This window comes from Leuresthes tenuis, unplaced genomic scaffold, assembly GCF_036924035.1.
Source record: "Leuresthes tenuis unplaced genomic scaffold, fLeuTen1.0.hap1 SCAF_21, whole genome shotgun sequence".
Lineage (NCBI taxonomy): Eukaryota > Metazoa > Chordata > Actinopteri > Atheriniformes > Atherinopsidae > Leuresthes > Leuresthes tenuis.
Genome location: NW_027325375.1, coordinates 7,445,829 through 7,466,418, shown reverse-complemented (window position 1 = coordinate 7,466,418; position 20,590 = coordinate 7,445,829). Strand labels below are relative to the sequence as shown.

The 20,590-nt window shown below is 40.5% G+C and overlaps 1 protein-coding gene across 1 annotated transcript; it reads right to left on the bottom strand.

Annotated features, from left to right (window-relative positions):
• Positions 1 to 373: 373 nt before the first annotated feature.
• LOC140280354 (serine/threonine-protein kinase pim-1-like) lies at positions 374 to 4,397 on the bottom strand. The gene is made up of 10 exons (XM_072375653.1): positions 4,346 to 4,397; positions 3,595 to 3,870; positions 3,262 to 3,414; positions 2,950 to 3,044; positions 2,821 to 2,868; positions 2,493 to 2,711; positions 2,130 to 2,310; positions 1,861 to 2,031; positions 1,655 to 1,742; positions 374 to 470 (listed from the first exon to the last, which is right to left on the bottom strand). Exons 1-10 carry the CDS (start codon positions 4,395 to 4,397, stop codon positions 374 to 376), a joined length of 1,380 nt encoding a protein of 459 aa, XP_072231754.1.
• Positions 4,398 to 20,590: the final 16,193 nt, after the last annotated feature.

Below are 20,590 nucleotides of genomic sequence, written 5' to 3'. Positions count from 1 at the left end.
TTTATCGGCCATCTGATGAGGTCTTCACTGTCGTCCAGCATGTGGAGCAGCTGTTCCGTTCAGGACAGATGGAGTGCACCAATGCAGTGGAACAGCTGGAAGAGGAGGCCATGCTTCTGGAGAGCAGCCTTCCATCATGCCATGATGTGAAGAGAAAGATAGTCTGCAAATATGTCAGGCTGAGGTTAAGGATTGCGGCAAAGTGCATCAGGGCTGAAAGGAGAGAAGACTAGAGTAAAGGTTACCTTGGCAGCAAGAGTCAGAACAAGAAGGCCAAGAAGGCTCAACCTCCTGCACCAAAGGCCATAATATCTAGGCCACTACCAAATACTTTAGTTATTGCCATGGATGTATTTGGCCTCTCCATTCCTGCTCAACCTCCAGCAACCACCAGCATCTTCCTGCAGCCATCAGTGAGACACCAGCGAGCAGTCACCACTAGTAGCTTCCAATGGTAGCAGCAGCAGCCTCTGCGAGCAGCAGCAGACACCACCAGCAGCAGACACCACCAGCAGCAGACACCACCAGCAGCAGACACCATCAGCAGCAGACACCACCAGCAGCAGACACCACCAGCAGCAGACACCACCAGCAGGAACAGCCACCGCCAGCAGGAGCTTGCAGCCAAATCTGGCTCAATATATGTATTAAGTTTAGTCCCTATTAAATCAATGAATAAAATGAATTCATATTTTTATTGTTAATGTTCTATTGTCATTTTATCTGTGTCTTGTAAGATGCCATTGAGTGCTTTGAAAATTGTGTCTAAAAATGGATTTTATTTTTGTAATATTTAGCGCAATTAATTTTTTCACATTTGAGATCATTCAGTCATCAGTGATACATACCTCCTGGCAGAGGCCCCACCCAATACCTGAGAGGGCCAAGCGCCCCAGACAGCCACACAGTGGGCCAGCACCTGCCCCAGGAGTGCCCCGGGAGTCGTGACGTGCCCACAGGTGGGTGAAGTCGCGAGCAGCGGGGAGAGGAAACACCCCCCCCGGGAGTAGCACAAGCAGGCCAGATGACAGAGTAGATATTTCTGAACTCAGTTATATAGGGCTAATATAAATGTGAAACTACTTGAACTAATATTCAAATGTCAGAATATTAAATAAACATTCACTTTCTTTGAAAATTGTGTCTAAAAATGGATTTTATTTTTGCAATATTTAGGACAATTCATTTTTGCACATCTGAGATCATTCAGTCATCAGTGAACACTTCCTCTCAGAGAAGTGAACACTGATAATTTAAAAAAAAACAAATTTTATAATTGTTCTGTTCCTCTTCTGGTTGTCTTCTGCAACACTGTAGATGTACCTGTTGAAGAACTAATACAGAAGGATTCTATTCTATTGTGTTCTATTGTATTGTATTGTGTTGCGTTATGTTCTATTCTATTGAATTGTATTATATCATCTTGTATTCTGTTGTATTGTATTGTGTTATGTTCTATTCTATTGTATTCTAATATATTGTATTCTATCCTATCCTTACATCCTCACATCACAGAGAATGTGACATATTTATAATGTATATTTATTCCTGTTAAATTCAGACAAAGATTTAGGTTTAAATTTAAACATGAGTCAAACTTTCAATAAAATGTCATTTGTTTTGATTAACAGTGTGTGTGTTGTTTCTGTCTCACGTGAACCAAGTGTGATTCAGAAGCTGCTCCAGCGTGGGGCGCTGCTTGGGAACTTTAATCAAACACTGCTCCAAGAAATCCAGGCAATCTGGAGGATGTGAAGAAAAAGAACAAACATTGTTAGGTCTGCAGTGGTCTATCAGAATGTGAACTGAAACAGATTATCTTTTCTTAATGACAGATGTGTGTATGGGTGTTTGTTTTACCTTGAGACAGCGTACTGCTAATCTTTAGTCTCTTCCTGATGAAGTTAGTGGACCTGAAATCTTTGTTGTGGAGCATTTCAAACAGCACCACTCCTACCTGCCACACTGTTGTAGGTCCAGCACTGTATGTGCAGGAGTTCAGCCACTCTGGAGGGACATGAGCACTGGTACCTTGAGGATAAAGACATAAGAATAAATGTTAGAGGAGGAGTGGCTTTGGTTTTTAAATCACTGATTGGAGAAGAGCAAAATCTGAAGTAATAACATACCATAAAAAGTCCGATATATAGATGTCTTTTTGTTGATGCAGCTCATTCCAAAGTCTATGAGACGAAGTCGTGGGACATCTGAGCCGGTCTCAATCAGGATGTTTTCCACTTTGATGTCTCTGTGGAAGATGCTGTTTTGTTTCAGGTGGACTGCTGCATCAACCAACTGTTGTATTATAATCTGAAAGAGGAAAAAAAAACAGGTTAGATATTTAAGAAGAGAGGATGGTGTGACATTTTTTATGGCTTTAAATTATTTTGATAACCATTATGAAATCATTTAAATAAAAAAAGCAGAAAGTGTGACGATGTCTCTCAAAGAATGACATTCACAAAGATTGCAAATATTTTCCATCAGCTTACTTTTGCCTCATCTTCCTGGAGGGAGCCTCCATGCTCTTCGATGTAGTGAGCGAGGTCCTCGGCAGGCATTGGTCTCTCCAGCACAAGAATCAGCTCCTGCTGTAGATCATACCAGTCCAGCAGGGACACAGGTGCTGAGTGCCCCACTGAACTGGCAGTGCTACTTTCCAGCTTCAGCATAACAGCCACCTCCACTGAAATCTGCCTCCCATTCTTGTCCTGAAACATCACAGCAACAAAGAAAGTGTTAGGCAGGGAAAACCACAGTTTATCTATAATCCAGTGATAGTGCTGATAAAAGCAGAAGTTACTGCCGTTGCTAACTTACTTTATGTTTGCAGAACACTTTGTCCTTTGGAATGTGTTTGATGGCTACCTGCAAGATACAAACGAGACTTTGGTTAGTCACATCATACGGTGAGTGTCTTGAATATGACAATGTGTGTCTAATACATACGGGTAAATTATCTGCTCTCCGACAGCCTGCAAACACAGATCCACAGCCTCCTTCGCCGAGCTGATTTTTCTCCTCATATTTCTCCTCAAATTCAGCTAAAATAAAACATAAACATCATTTTAGTTTGACAGTACATCAGAAGAATTTCAATGATAATTTACACAGGTTACCTCTAAAAATTCTCTATATATATATTTAAAAAAACAAACATATATATATATATATATCGCCTAGGTAATACCTAATATAAATACTTAGATTAAATATAACGCACTTGAAGCTAAATGTTACATTTTTTTATTAATGACTGACCTCGTTGGGCATCTATTTGGTCCTGTATGGTCTCAGTTTTCTTCGTTCTCTTCCTACTCTGTGTTTCCTCAGCAGGTAAGGCCTTCCTCTTTCTATTACCCCTCCTTATATCCCCATCAGATGTACAACCATCTACATTGTTGCTACTGGATCCTATAAATGAAAATAACACATTGAAACATTAGCATGATGACACTCACATGTTTGTAATTTGATTGAAAATGTGTGTTTAGATCAGTGTGACAAAGTTAAAGGACATTATAATATTCAACCACTACAGCTAAAATGTAAGTTAATTATGCAGCTGTAATTTCACAGAATGCACCAGCCTACCACTTTCCACTGAGGAGGAGGCTGACTCTTGATTTAACACGACATCCAGGAGTCCCCTCCTTCTCTTTGCCTTTCTTGAGGGTGCCTCTCCATCTTCTGTAACCTTCCTCTTTCCTCTTTTCACTGTCCTGACCTCGTCCTGACAGCTTGTAGAAGGTCCTGCCACCTCAGAGACCCTGGTTCTTTTACTGGTCAACTGCTGGTCAGGACTGGCTTTTCTTTTGGTTGCCTTTGTCCGGCCATCCTTCACTGAACGTGTCATGCTACTGTCAACTTCTACAAATAACAATAAAAAAAAGTTGTAATTTTGTTATTAATTTATCAAATAATTCTTTATCACTCCCCAAAAAAGATTCAGATTACAGACACATAACCAGTGATGATGATCTGAGGAAAACAGGGAGTGTAATACAGAAACTTCTTAATTTGCAAAAACAGTTGTAACTGTTTGGTAACCACAGTATTTTAATTAGTATTAAAACCAAATTTAGGAAAAATAAAAGTCATTACAGATCTATTGTTTGAAAATCACTTTTAGTATAACCCAAGAATACCAACTAGCCTGAATTTTAAACAAATTGTTAAAATTTCCAAGTTATACTTTTAAAAAGAAAAAAATGTTTATCCTAAAAATAAGTTTGGAAGTTTCTGCATTACAAACCCAGAAGTGTAGCTTAAGGCACAAACTGAATGATTCATATATATAACCAAAATGAGTAATTTCAAGTTGTTGCATGAATTTCTCCCTTACTTTGATCTTTCTTGAGGGCTTTCTTTGTCTTCTGCACAAAATCTTTGTTCATTGTGATTTTTATGAAGTTCCAGGTATAGATTCAACACGCGTAGAGTTAGTCTTCACAAACGTTCTGAGATATTAGTGAACTGAACTATAGAATGTTCTGATGTATGTTCTGATGCATGTTGTGATGCATGTTCTGATGTATGTTCTGATGTATATTGTGATGCATGTTGTGATGTATGTATTACATTTGAGTGACATCATAAAGTTCCTTCATGATGTCGCCTAGCAACACAGAAGGGTTTGGCTCCGCCCTAGGCAATATTATGAAAGAAACCAAGTATTGCCTAGTAAAAAAATAAAAATAAAAAAAAAACAGAGAAAGGGATGTGGAAGTTTCAACCATTTCTTGCCTTGATCATCAAGGGAAGTGTGAGATCACTGATGGAAAAAATGGAATGAATGAATATTTCTATTTATCTGTAAGACTAAATGAGCAGACAGAAACTGTAAATAACAGTGAAGGATGAGGATTACAGTGGTTGATAACATCTGATTATACAACAGATGGTATAATCCTGGACATGTTAATGGGAAGAAGCATCTCTGCCCCCAGTTGTTGAACTAATGGCTGTGAGTTCCTTTTCATGTTGTCCACTGAGAGATTTCACCTACTGACACTGTTTGTATATTCATCAGCTAAGTTGTGGCTAAATTGCAAAAATAACACCCCAATCTATTCGTGGTGATTCTCGAGGACAAGGCCCCTTGGGCCTCCTTGGCCGGGGGCGAGGACAAGGCTGCGCCCTTTTGGTTTTCTGCAGGTGACAGCGAGGACAAGGATGCGCCCCCTTTGGGCCTCCGTGGCCGAGGGCGAGGACAAGGCTGCGCCCACCTGAGTTTGTGCAGGTGAAGGCGAGGACACAGCTGCAACCACCCGACCCACCCTTAGCGCCGCCCGTAGCCCCCTCCTCAAGGAACGGCTTCCAGATATTCCCCAGATGGGGTGGGCAGGTGGGACTCTGACCACCAGAGCAGGCTGGATCCTAGGTGGGTCAGGAGTGGACTTGGCATCAGGCGTGGACGTGGAGTCAGCGGAGTGCTGGTGCAGGACCTCTTCAGCGGCATGCTGGTACAGGACCTCGTCAGCGGAGTGCTGCGGGGCGGCAGGATGCTGCGGCAGGATGCTGCGGCAGGACGACCTCGACGAAGGTCGTCTCAGGCTTGGAGAGGACCGGCTCGAAGGCCGGCTCAGGCTCAGAGGAGGCCGGCTGTAGCCTTGGCGGAGTCAGCGGGCTGTGGGAACGGCAACACAGGAACAGACACTGGGGAGGCAAAATGAGAAATGAAAGTCTGGTGGAGCGTGGCCGATACCTCGGCTAAGTCAACGCCAAATGGCTACTGCCGCCGCGTAGTGAATGTTTCTCACGATCTCCCAGGCTTCCTTGAGTGCGGGGACCTCCGGAAGTAGTCCCCACTGGAACAACTCCAGTTAGTGACCGGACACCTTCCACCGGCCAAAACTGTCGCCTCCCTCGGCCAAGCACTGGTTCAGGTCAGCGAACCGGCTCTGGAGAGCCTGAAAAACTACTGGGTCCAGAAATCCCTGCTGCGGGTGAGGCTCGGTCCAGCTGCTTCCTTACTGACGAGTGTGTACTGTCAGGAACCTCCAGTACATAGGAGGCAGATGCAGGATCACGTTCAAAGCAAAGATGTTTATTTATAAAATAAACACACAGAAGGCAGAAAGGGCAAGGCCAGTGCTAATTGAATTTGAGATCTTCCAATACACCTCCTGTCAAAACAGCCACGAATACCCCAAAGACCAGAGGGAGTTTGCCATCACTCTCCACTTACATGGTCTGAAGGCGTACAGCTATCTGAGAGAGACTCTTCATATCAACCTCCCACATCCACATACATTGCAAAGGTATTGTTCGTATTATTTGAAACCTTATTTTCCATGTTAGCTGTGCATATTATTTTATCCTGTTATGACTGAACAGGCGGACATACCTACACCTAGCATTATTAACATCTGCCAATACTGCTTTCAGTGATTATTGATCCTGAAAAAATCCTGATCACAGCAGCCTTATTAAATGACTGCTTTTCTTTCTTACAAAGGTGGATGAGCTCATGGATGCCAAGCCTGGCCTTAACATGATGATGCTGGACATGTTGAAGGAAAGACAAGAGGAAGACCCAGCTAAATATGGTTGAGTGTGTCTCATGATGGATGCCATGGCCATTAAAAAACATATCCAGTACAACTCAGATTTTAGCCCGATTTTTTCTTTGGAAGCTCAAGAACAAGCTGGAGAAATCGTTTATTAAAAAAGTATTTATTAGTGGTCACAAGTAAAGTATATTGCAGCGCTGGACTCGGAGTGCCAGAGCTCCCGCAGGAAATCCGTCAGGCCGAGCCCCGTTATCCGGAACCATGTCATATTTATATTCAGCTTTATCTCACAGAAGTTGTATTCACACTTGTCAGAGTATAATTGGCCAGTTTTGAGTGGCATGATCAGGCCAGCTGGTATCCTTGTTGTGTTCTTTGGATGTGATAAACAATGTGTGTATGTGTGAGTGCTGTTTTAGGTTTTGTCTGACCCAGTTGTTTATGTCATTCTAAGGTCTTGGACCATTTAAGGTCATCTGTTGTGCAGTATGAGCAGAGTGGAAAAGTACCAGCTAGGAACATAGGTTATTTAGGAAAATACAGAATATGAATTCATAATGTCTAAGATCAAAGCCAATTATAACAACTCCCCCTTTTGACATGATTTAATCATGTCAACTAAATGAGGTAGGACTGTTATATTCTGTATTGTGTCACACCTGTTAGCGGCAGCCAACTTAGCAGGTCCCCAAACTGCAAGTGGCCAACTACCTTGAGGTGCAGCACAACCAGACAGGAGATTCTTGTTATCCCCCTTTTGATAAAATTTCATTATGTGAGCTGTTATGTGTAAGCTGTTCTTCTTTGCAATTATCAGCAGCAAGCAAGTTTTCATTGCATATGCATGTGTAAAATAATTGTAATGCGTTAGCTAAACCTTTCTGTATCAGGAGTGTTTATCATGATGCTGGGAACAGAACCTCTTTCCCAGATTAGTTCAACCTTCATTACTCAACTGATCATAACTCTGCAATGAGCACTTAAAAGCTATAAGTAACACGCCTGTACGTGTATGCAAGGAATAAATCAATAAATGTTTCAATATGTCTTAAAATTAGTGTGTGTATGTGGCCCCTAACCCAATCTCTGTGTAGAATCTTAGTTCATTTTGGCCCAAAACTATATGTGGTTTAAGCAGTGGCAAGACCCTGCTCACCCATAAGTACCATTACAACACAACAATAATTAATTAAGCTACAATTCATAAAATATTGAAACTCAAAAAGTGCTTAAGGCAATTAACATCACCATCAGGATCGTCCACTGTTCGCAGCGAGTAGGAGCGAAAAAACCGAGGGCTGATATCCGGGAAAATTCTCCTATGGCCCCATTCCCCCTTGGCGACCGACCACTTAATTACCTTTCAGTGCCTACGGTCCCGCTCCGAACAGCCGATTCACACCAATGGCAATGGACGTATGTATGAATTCCTATGATTAATAATTGGTCTACTTAAAATCATTAAACTAAAGAGGAACATCACAAAACACAAAACAATACAGACATTTAAACATGACGTGAATATGAAGATATGACCCTGTTGAGAACAGATGAGTAACTGACAATTTCTTTTGAGTGAAAATTTTATGATAACATTGTGCAGAGTGGTGCAGTGCAGCTCAGTCTCTTCTGGTCCAATCCTGTCACTGCTTGGTGTTTGGTTGTCCTTCTGGCTGAACCTCAGTTCAGCAGTCTGAGCTAACTAGGAAGGAGAGGTTACCAGCACTTCACTTCCACAAAGGGGTCTTTACCACCCGTTCTTTGGGACAATTCAGGAGATAATTCAGATTATTTTGTTGACAGTGGTTGAAGGTTGTGTGGTTGTTCAACCATTATCTTGGCATGATGATCGTGCCTCCCAGAATTTCAGACCGACGTCTTGTCAGTCACTTGGCTGTGAGTCCTGTAGAGGTTCTGCTGCCGATGCAGTTAATTTAAGCTGTGGATGAATGTTAGCAGGAGAGAGAACCGAGCAGCACAACATGTCATTTTCACAATGTTCTATATTCAGGAATTCCCTTTTAACAGGTTCAATCCCAGTATTCATTGGTCGACCAATTAAGTTTTCATATGAACCCCAAACAAAAACAAATATATAAACCGAAAAAATAAAAATAAAATAAAAATAAATGAAATAAAAACAAAACAACTGGCCAGTTGATAGACACCATGTTTTAGGACAATACCAAAATACTCACCAACCTGCTGTACAGCATTAATGAGAAATCCAGTACCATCAACTTTTTCTGTGGAAAAAACTTCAAACCATTTAGAGAACACAGCAACACAAAGACAAAACACAAGACAACATAGAACAAAAGACAAAAGAAAGACAAAGACTCACAGAATTTTGGGAAAAACTTGAGAAGTGTTAGTAAACTATGATCTCCACCCCCCCTATGAGGCTTAGTCTCATCCATATGTTAGTTCTGCTGAACTCTTCCACTGCAGTTTCTGCTCCTGTGTTGCTGCTGCAGGACAGAAATGTTTGTGGTTAGATTTAATTTTGGGAGCAGCACAGCACCAAGAAAGCAGCCATTTCCTCTCAATGAGTAACTGATTAACCTTTTTGGGATAAATATTGTCTGTCCTCTTAATTCAGCTCAGAGTGTTTTTGATAAAATTTCAGCATGATCTGCTTAATTCTCACTTGTTACTTAATGCTAAATTCTATTTAATTCTTACCAGTGGCTGTGTTTCGTGATGCTGAGCCATCCACAGACAGTTCAGGATCAGCATTCATTTTTAATTTGAATTTTTTTTCCATTTGAATTAGAAACCCTTCATGTGGTACCAACAGTGTGACATCAGAGTTTCTTATAACATCACATGATACAATAACATATTTCCATACAAATTAGAATCAAAGACAAAGGTTTATTCTATTTTTCTATTTGTCTTAATTCCTCATTTATTTATTTTTTAGATGAGCCATGTGGCCTTGTGCTGCTAACTTTTTCCTTAGCAGTGCCACAGCATCATGCTTGTGTTGTCAGACATCAGATCTTTGGTTGGTTATTGATCACTGTTACCTTGCATGCATGCTTTGACCTAAGGGCCCAGATTCTTGATATTATTTTGTAATATTTTTCTTTGCTCGTAGCAGTTTTGGAATGTTAGCTAAATTGTTCAGGATCCTTCTTGTTTTTCCTTGACATGAATTAGACCTTTAATCGTGCAGTTCAAAGCTCTGTGCTTTACCTTACTTAGAGCAGCTCTGCCTCAGTTTATTCTGTTTTACTTAATCTTTACTTCTTTCTTCCAGTATGTGTGGGTGTATGTGGGTGTATGTGTACGTATAGATGTGTGTGTGTGTGTGTTTATGTGTGTCTGTATGTGGCCTTGGGTTTCACTGCTTTGTTTTATTTTCTTCTATCTTGTGAAGCACTTTGTGCTACATTTTCTTGTATGTAAAGTGTTATAAAAATAAAGTTTGATTGATTGATTAAGTGCACCAGATTAAACAATTTGGGTCATCTCCCGTGTAATTTCTCGAATGAACCAGAACACATGATTAAAACGTTCTCACAGAACATTTTATTCATCCCATTCATATCTTTTTCGTTCGACCAACATGTCATGACTGAGCACAGATCGGATTGTACCATACCATTTTGTTTCTCAATAAATTGCAATTGAAGTGGGTTGTTACCATTTTCCAGAGATCTTTTAGTCACCTGGTGTGGAGTGGTGGGAAGAGAGGGTGTGTCCAGATTATTGTTGTAGTTCTTTGTCACTTGAGCTTTTAATGTCTGACTTGCACACTGGAGAGGTGTGAAAATTAGTTATTGTAACCTTTATTGTTTCTGCTACTGCGGTTCTACAGTCTAGTCTCCACAGTAGTGTTTTCCTTTGGTTTCATAGTCAGTGGTCTGTTCAGTCTCTGATAGTTTTAGTCCCCGTGGTCTAGTCTTTGTTAGTAGGTGAGGTTCCTCAGTTAATGTTCTTTCGGCAGGATCTTGAGCCTGAGTACAGTGATCCTTGTGGATCCAGTTACTCAGTCTATTCTCGGTCAACCGTACCTTTACACAATGTGTTGTAGCTTCTGCGTCCTGTCCATATAGGAGAGGACCAGTTAAGTTTGTTCACTTTCCTGGTCCTGTTCCTTAGTGAGTATTTATGTAACCTGTTGAGATATCCTCATCACCGTGTTATTCAGTTGTTTCACATTCACACAAGTTTCCATACTGTAGTACAACAAGGGGTGAGCCTGTTGGTGCAGTTGTAAATGGACAGGGTGTTTCCTCCCTGTCATGACCTCATGTGGGACAACATGACAACATTCATGGTGGCATTTGGAGTAAATCTTAGGCTAACACAATACGTAGAGCTTCAGCCCAGGTTAACTGTGTGTCTGCACAGACTTCTGTTCGGCCTTTTTGATGGTTCTATTTGCTCTTTTCACTAGTCCTTGTAAAGCTGGGTGAGAGACTGCACTGAGCTTATGTGTAATTCCAAACAATTTTTCCACTTCTCCTAGTTCTTCATTGGAGAAGTGAGTGAGTACCATTATCTGATCTTATCACTTCTGGTACCCCAAATCTTGGAATAATTTCTCTTGTAAGCCTTCTTTTCCTTTTTCGGTTTTAGTAGGTGTGGCTTCTACCCATCTAGAAAAGGGAGCTACACACCCTAGAAGATATAGTTTACCTTCAGTCCTGTTCGCTGCTCCCATGTCAGTAAACTCAATTTCTATCTGTTTCCCAGGGGCATCAGGTACTGGGTAACTACCTAGTCCTGCTTTGAGATTGAACAGCTTGCAAATTTCACAAGATTGCACAAAATATTTCATTGTGTCTTTTAGGTGGGGGTGCCACCAGTGTTGTGAAATGAGCGCTGTTACTTTTGAGCTAGCAGTGAGCTCTACTGTGTGCTTCTTGACATAGCAAATTTAGTAGTCCAGTTGGAGCTACTATTTTGCCTTCATGATTCCAGCAGCGTCCTGTGGAATCTTTTTTTTTTTTCCGTTCCATGCTTGCTTTTCAGATGGTGCCGCTGCTTCGTGAAGTTCTTTAATGTTTTCTAAACATAATTCTCGTTGTGATTTTTCCTCCAATGTTTTCTGAGACATCTGGTTAAATGCAGTATACCTTGCTTTTGTTTTTGCTGCCTTATCTGCTGCATTGTTGCCTCTCGCTACTCTCCCATCTCCCTTTTGATGTCCTCTGCACTTGACTATAGCAACTTGTTTTGGTTCAATTATGGCATAATATAGTTCGAGTAATTGATTTAAGTGTTTAACCGGGGTGCCTGCTGTCACAAAGCCTTTCCTTTTCCAGTGACACGCCTGGTATAGAGGCATGTCTTTAACTGTAAACACTGTTTTTGTTTTTATTTCACTAATTTATTCAATATTTATTGTTAGATTAATTAATATTTATCTGCAGAGTTAGAATTTGCTAATAGTATTAATATATTGTTCAGCTGTACAGCTCTCTGGTTGCTGTGGCTGTTTTTAAATGTGCCATGAAAACAAACCTTGACTTGACTTGTTATGACTCAGACTTACTGCAGCGCAGCTGTCTTTAAATTTCTTTTAGAGTTTTCTTCTTTAAGAAACTCATTGGTGATATCTGACTCTCGTTGTGCCTTTTATTGCCGTGTTTTTGTTAATTTCCTAATAATCTAACTCACTTTAAACCTTTCTGTAAAGCACTTTGCTGCTCTGTTAAGATAACAGATCAATTGATTCATAGATCTGCTGCAGTTAAATAGTTAAATGGTTTAATGAGATCAAATATAAATACTGATGATGAATATTAACTCAGAATTGGTGAAAATAAGCAGAGAAGTATTTAGATCAGCTAAATTTTAAGTCATGTTACTGTGATCTCTAACACAATAAAGGCTAACCTTTAATGCTTTAAGATGGTAAGAAACTGTCTGACACCTATCTGTCTGACCTTGCTGTTAAATCCTGATATTTTCTAATATGTCATATGGTCTGACTGTCCGGTCTCAGACCTGCTTCAGGTGGAAATCATAAAGTCTCAATTTGTAGAACATCTTTTGTTCAGGCAGTTTTTCAATTAAAGGATCAAAGATTTAAATGCTGTGTTTGTTTGTCTGACTTTAACTTTTTAAGAGAGCTGTTAAATCTTAATTCAACAACAAACTGGTTCTAATGTTTAGTTTTAAACAGTCTGTTCTTCCTGGATTTATTTTGGATTTTTTTTTACACATTTGGATTTATTTTGGACATTGTATTTCTTCTTATCTCTTCACTGTGATACTTGCATTGAAAAGCGGTTTTCCGATTGTCCATTCAATGTGGTATTTCTCCCATTCAAATTTATTTAAACATAAATTATTGAATTGATGATAAATGCTCTAGTAAAAATTTCCATTATCATTGTAAATTTTTCGACTAAATAACTATATGTAACTCTGGTACTCTTTAAGTACAGGTCAATGATCAATCAGAATCTGTCCTCACTCTCAGGGCTGAATGGGGGAAGAAGGAAGCAGGGTTGGGATGAGATAATCTTAGGGTGAGAGCATTTATGACAAAGCTAAGGATATCTAACCTTTGTCTTTTTCTTGTCTGTATAACTGGTCAGTTTTTTCTTTTGCTAAATGGCATGCTTCTGTTATTGAGCATGCGTGATGTTGGGAAGAGGTGTCTTATCTTCTGGTGTAGTAGGATGTGTCCCTGGAAAAGATGACGTTGTGTCTGGCACATGCTGTGTTAGTTGTCCAGAGAATTGCGTCTGAATAGAGAATTTAACACAGTTAAAATATATATTTTTCTGCCCTTGCTCTCTGCAATAAACCTGCCTCCTTTAGCTTTGCTGTAGTTTGATTCCTACTGCCTGTTGCTTGTTTTGAAAACATAGAGAAATCACTCAGTTGCGGTGGAGCACTTTTACACCCTCCAAACATTCTTTTCCCTTGCATTTCTCTCGTCCAATTTACAAATCTATCTGTCCCTCTTTTTTCGTCTTCTCTTGGAACTTTTTTCTGCCTTCTAGTCAACGTGTCAAATAATACCGACCCCAATGAGACGGGTTTATATGTTTTCCACTTATCAACAAAGGTTTGTGACATATTCAGGTATTTCACGTGTTAATCAGAATGGGTGAATGGCGCAATACCTGAGTGTTGGACCCCACCAAGAAGCTTCTACACAGAATCTTTTACTCTGTGCGCTTGATCGCTGGGGGTTCACCCAGTCTCTTCACTCGTTTTAATTCACCAATCTCTGTAACACCCTAACTAAATTCCCCTTTAATTTGTAGTCCAATGCCCCCCTTTTACAGAACCACTTGAGATCTGTCAGTGTAGGAATTCTCGATCAGTCTCGACTGCTCGATACACTTCCACCAACACAGTAAAATATCAACCAAGTAGCAAACCACCCCACATTTTCATGAAAAATAACAAAACTTAGCCCTGTGTCCTTATGCAGAGATAAACCCTTAGTGTATCGTCTGTTCACAACAACTACAGAACCACCGCCGATTGCGGAGAGAAAAAAAAAACAAAAAACAGACACACCGCCGATCACGGATTTTACAGTCCAACCACCAAACGTGAAGTAATACAGACCCACCGCCGATTGCAGATAAAGGTCCAAGGGCCTCTTGCACAGAAATTACTCACTCAGTCTATTGTGACATAATACAGACCCACCGCCGATTGCAGATAAAGGTCCAAGCGCCTCTTGCACAGAAATTACTCACTCAGTCTATTGTGACATAATACAGACCCACCGCCGATTGCAGATAAAGGTCCAAGGGCCTCTTGCACAGAAATTACTCACTCAGTCTATTGTGACATAATACAGACCCACCGCCGATTGCAGATAAAGGTCCAAGCGCCTCTTGCACAGAAATTACTCACATCGCCGGTCGTGCAGTAATACCGAGATTACTCACACCACGATAGCGGACTAATAGACCCCCGCCCATTGGTATCTAATTCCTATTCAGTTTAGAAGACAGGATGAATTTATGGTATATTAATTTATGTCTTTTATTTGGCCAAATTGTACTAAACTAGGACACATATGACTCTCCCTATATAAGACTATGTGTTTATACTTTACATGTGACCACCTAGTAAACCTGTAGACACAAATTTTGTGCTTTTGATTTAGTGATCGGAGGACATCCTAATTCAGACAATTTAGTTGAGAATGACCAATGTGCAGAAATTTCACATATCCTGATACAAGAGGTTTTCTGCTCACCTTGTGTTTTAGGCGCCTTGAATTGTCTGAAGAAGAGTCCCCTCCAACCAGCTCCGGAAGTCCTCGATCAGACACGGTCTCAGAGTCAGCCAATCCGGGTCACGGCACCAATTGTTAGCCCGATTTTTTCATTGGAAGCCCAAGAACAAGCTGGAGAAATCGTTTATTAAAAAAGTATTTATTAGTGGTCACAAGTAAAGTATATTGCAGCGCTGGACTCGGAGTGCCAGAGCTCCCGCAGGAAATCCGTCAGGCCGAGCCCCGTTATCCGGAAACATGTCATATTTATATTCAGCTTTATCTCACAGAAGTTGTATTCACACTTGTCAGAGTATAATTGGCCAGTTTTGAGTGGCATGATCAGGCCAGCTGCTGTCCTTGTTGTGTTCTTTGGATGTGATAAACAATGTGTGTATGTGTGAGTGCTGTTTTAGGCTCTGATCTAATGTACCAGACCTATCTGCCCTAATAGAGATGTTTTGTCTGACCCAGTTGTTTATGTCATTCTAAGGTCTTGGACCATTTAAGGTCATCTGTTTTGCAGTATGAGCAGAGTGGAAAAGTACCAGCTAGGAACATAGGTTATTTAGGAAAATACAGAATATGAATTTATAATGTCTAAGATCAAAGCCAATTATAACACCCAGAAAATGTCTGGATTTGTGGATATGGCGGATGGTTTGAATGAGACAAATTTTGTCACTGAAGCTCTTGTTTTTATGGTGGTAGGCCTAAAAGGCCATTGGAAGTGCCCAATTACCTACTACCTGACCAAGTTATTATCGCCAGAGACTCAGGAGGTGCTGCTTGTTCATGCGTCGGAGGAACTGCATAAGTGCGGCATAAGAGTGGTATGTGTTAGAGTCCTGCGCGGGACTGTTTTCTTCCGCATGCTCCCGCTGAATTTCTGACCATTACCACCCGCTCCCGCAATGTGTATGTCCACTCCCGCCCGCACCCGCAAAACTTTGAGACTTTATGCCCGCACAACAATAGAAATGTCTTCTCGAGTCCCGCAGGAGAAAACACGTAATTTCATAGGCTTTTAATAAAGAGATTCATGGACAATTGAGAAACTTCTCCAAATGTCAGACTTGCCTTGCTTTGTCTTTGTGCTGTAAAGATCTTCTTTGAGCTTCCTTTCCACATCATTTATTCTGTTTATCCTGTCGCTAACATACATCCCGACAGTGTTGCCAGGTGGGAAATGTAGTATTATCGTATTTTGAGGTAAATTATCGTACACCCTTCATAACTAAAATAACAAGTCTATTGTGCGTATTTGTAGCCTTTTTGGGGATTATTGATAGTACATCGTACACAGGGCAAAATTATCATATAAATACGACAATTATCGTACACCTGGCAACGCTGCATCCCTGTCCCGCAGTATTTTTTATTTTTCGCCCGCGACTGCCCGCAGAAAAGTTCATACCGCCCACTCCCGCGAGAGTTGAGTTGGTCCCGCGGGACCTGGCGGGACCCAATCCCAATGCAGCCCTCTCGTATGCGTCAAAATAGATGGGCGTGCCTCCAATTTCCGCTTGTGCAACCTGCCTGGGTGCCAGCAAAAGGGTAACCGTATTGAGCCCTTAAAAACATTCTTTCCACATCCAGTAACTAGTGAGAGGGTGATTGTGCGGATGGATGCTTGCCACATGTTGAAGTTGGCACGGAATATGCTGCAGGCTTACAGTCCATTAACCAGCACCAGTGGCCAGATCAACTGGAGATACATGATGTCCAAGCAAAAGGTGGATTGCATGCAGCTAACAGGGTAACAGACAAGCATGTGAATTTTGATTCACAGAAGATGAAGGTGTCCCTGGCTGCACAGACACTGAGTCGCTCTGTGACAGTGGCTCTGCGTGTGTGGCATACAGAGCCATCAGTGATATACCCACATTGTTATTATTTATATGTTTAATATTACTTGCATTAAGTATAAGTCATGAGTGTGTTGAAAATTGTCTGTGCGTTGTCTGATCGGGAAAGGTTCGTTTATTGTTTGACAAATGTGGTGATGCAGTGTCTAAGTCTCACCAGCAGAGGGCGTGTTCGCTACACTATGTACAGGGAAAAGAGATATCTCGCGAGAATACGCTGTGAGACGAGAACACACTCCTGAGTGTGAAGATGTGTGTGGCGTAACGTGATAAATAATATATATTTTTGGCTTTTTGCAGGTAAGAGGGGAGAGTTGTAATTGTGTGCTTGATGGGTGAATGTGTTAATTGTGAGTTTATGGTCTCTTTTGGATTTTATATTTATTTTGTTCAAAAACTTTACTGGTTTATAAAACCTAATGGTCCGGAAATAGGCTGATAGTACTCGTTGCCTAGCAACCGCGAGCAAGCATAAGGCTGGAGAAAGCTATGAGCCGGTGTAAAAAGCCCGAACGGTTCGGGTATTGTCAATAGATAAATAAATAAGTTAAGATGGATACATAATTGATTTCGTTAATGTGATCATTTTGGTAAATATGAATGGCTGATTGTGTATTGGAGAAAGAAATTGATATTGAATGTACAAAATAAGACAACTGGTCTGGAATAGCAATGTAACGGTCATGATTATTGTTTGGATGTTTTGTGCAGATGTTCATCATTTTTCTGTGTTATGTGAATACGCTGTGAGAACGACAACACACACCTGAGTGTGAAGATGTGTGTGGCGTAACATGATAAATAATATATATTTTTGGCTTTTTGCAGAACAAAAATAAAATACTTTTTCAAATTAAATGTGTAGTGGAGGACAACTTCACTTTGTACCACACAACTCGTGCACTGAGGGACCTTGGCTATTTACAGTTCCAACACTGTGAAGCAACAGCTGAGTTCATTGAGGTGATGCTAATATAATACTAATACTAACATTCACACAAAGTAGGACGGCAAGATTGTTGCTAAAATGTCTATCACAACTTTTCTCCCTAAGAATGGAGATCAACTCGTGAATCATTTTTATATTTTAGAAATTAGGCTAATGACTCAGAGGAACATGTTATTGTTTATGGTGATGATTATTGTGCTTTCTGTTAATGCAGACATTTGCTTTTAGATAACTGACAGGCTCTTTGATAAAATGAACAGTCACAATCCCCATGCCAAAGGGTTCAAAGCTCCCCTGGGTTCTTTGTATTGGGCAGAGAGTGTAGAGTTCTTGGTGAGAGGCAGGGACTACTTGATGAGTTGGTGATGAAAGATGGCACACCCCTTCACCTGTCAAAGAGGTTTTAGGAAAGTGGGAAGCTTTTGTTTGCATGAAGAGTTCATAAGTTTAAGACATCAAGTTCATATGATGTTCTGTTCGAGGCTGGACAATAAATTCAAATGTAATTTTGATCAAATATTGATATAGAGAGAATATTGAAGGGATGACTGTTGGAGCTTTATAAAATATTGATATATTATGGATATATTGCCCAGTCCTATTCTATTCTCTTGTTCCGTTTGATGCATCATGAGTTCCTATGATGCTTTGTTCTCTGGTTCCAATGTTTTTTCAGTCTCCTGTTTTGTTTCTGTTGGACTTCTATCTTCAGTGTTTTTCATTCCTTAGAAATGTTATAATGGTATGTATAGCAGTGTCAATGTTATCAAGCTTTCCCATTTCTGTTTCAATATTGTTTCTCTTTGCATTAACATCTATAAATGAAGGAAATCACGTAGTGCTCTCTTGAGGTATTTTGGTTTGCCATGATTATACTGACAAAACATTTCCTTGTGAAGGTACCTATCTGTCATGGGATTCGTGATCAACATTGACACCCTAATGTTGATGATTCCAGAACAGCTTCAGCGGTACGTCAGCACCTACCGCTTTAGCCAGGATCACTTGGAGCTCCTCTTTAATTCAATCAGGGCATCAGGTAGGGATTTCAGATTTTTTTACTATGTGGTTAGTCTCTATGTATGCATATTATTCGGGTAACTGTATATGTAAATGTGTTGTTTGTATGTGTTTTAGGGGGCTGGAATAACAATCCCTCAGCCAGCCAGTTCCAGGCCATCTTCCCGCCATCTGATGGTGCGGTGTGGTGTGTCTCCAAGCACATCAGGAAATGTGGCAGCACAGGATGAGACCGTGTCCTTGTCTACTTTTGAGATGTCCTCTTCTCCAGCAGCAGAAGAAACTGAAGAGATTCCACCCCCTTTTTTTCAACGTTCCTGCTTTAGTGTCTGACCATAGCTATCTACCAACCCGCTTTGGTGGTCTTGTGGACAATGCACTGGTGTACATCTCAGGGTTTGTTGTTTGCCAGATTCTCAAAAAGCTTTCCTGTGATGTGTGCCGTGGTAGTTTGGTGACTGATGTTGTACCCGCATCATTTGATCAGAGCTACCACTTGCTCACGCTAAAAAACAAGGGAAGGCTGATGATTCCTTCTGACGGTACTGTAAAGGTGGTCAGATCAGCTGAGTGTTTTATTCGCCAGTCAGTGTCAGGGCAAGCGGTCAAAGCGGCCTTGATCTGTCAGTTTGTCCGGGCTGAGATTGGTTCTGAGGATGTGTTTTTTCTGGGGGGGGGCACATTCAAGAAACACAGTTTGGAATTGACAACCACCATTTTGTGCTGATGTCACACATTCTGTCTGTCTTCCACAAATTGAGGCTGCACCACATTGCCAAACTGAACACCCTTAAGCTGCAGAATGGCAACACATGGAAAAAGCTGTAATAGACTATTCTTTTCCAAGGTTTTTAACTTACACTGACTGCAATTGTATAGCTGTGTAGATAAGTGTGTAGATATAAGTGTGTATATACGATCGTCAATGCCCCCGTGTTCATTAATGCCCTTATTATAGATATTTATATGTATATATGTTCATCAATGAACATATATACCTTTATATAAATGTGTATCAATGTGAATATATAAACGATTACTCAAAATCAGTTGAATGTAAATGTTAGTGCTCTTTATTCAGAAAACCCTCCTCTACATTTCAGGATCTGGTTATAATAAACACAGATTAAATGTCAATTATAAATATTTCAATATTTATCATCACAGTAACAGTGTTGCACACATTAGCAGCTGTAAACACTCATAAAAACATTGGAAAAATACATGTTAGTTTGGTGCTTACCTATAGCCTAAAAATAAGGAATAAACATTTATAATCATCACTTAGTTACATGTTGTTTCTGGTACGTACTTGTTTCCCAACTATATTAGTGTGTCTGTGTGAATAAGAGGCAATAACTTTTTAGCCCGATTCTTTCATTGAAAGTATTTATTAGTGGTGACATGTAAAGTATGGCAGCGCTGAACTCGGAGTGACAGAGCTCTCGCAGGAAGTCCGTCAGCCTGAGCCCCGATATACGGAAATATATATATATATATATATGTCTATGCTGTGTGGAAGAGGGCAGAGCTATAGAGTATATAAAGATGACAACAACAACAGAAAACTTTGTGAAGTAAGTAATGGCCACAGAGGTTTTATGATAAAGTTACTAAAATTTCAAAGGGCCTTCGACACCTAAATGTAAAGAAGAACATTATAATTAAAGTTCAACAGAAAATGTGAAGTGTGTAGGGGAAACTGAACTTAGCCCACGACGTATGACATCATTACCTCCTGGCAGTTACACTTTGAGGACAACCAATTAACGAACACAAAAAGAGGCACACGGAGGTCGAGAGCAGATGCTGTCCCAACCATCTTCATCCATCGCCCCAAGCCCAAGAGGAGGAAAACACCTTCGAGGATGATGGCTTCTGCAGAAGTTAAAACATCTGATGACCGCACTTACTGCATAAAATCAAACCTTGGTATGTCTTTCCACAGTTTTTCCCATTTCATGTATTTCAAAAACAAGATATTGTAGTGTAGTGTAGGTGGCATAAATACGTATAACACCAACAATAC

Excerpts from the sequence above, each read along its gene's own strand:
- LOC140280354 (XM_072375653.1), bottom strand. The coding sequence starts at position 4,397 with ATGAACAAAGATTTTGTGCAGAAGACAAAGAAAGCCCTCAAGAAAGAT. Across the intron at positions 2,869-2,949 it reads GGAGAGCAGATAATTTACCC|GTAGCCATCAAACACATTCC; the intron begins GTATGTATTAGA and ends TGTATCTTGCAG. Across the intron at positions 2,311-2,492 it reads TCCAGGAAGATGAGGCAAAA|ATTATAATACAACAGTTGGT; the intron begins GTAAGCTGATGG and ends TTCCTCTTTCAG.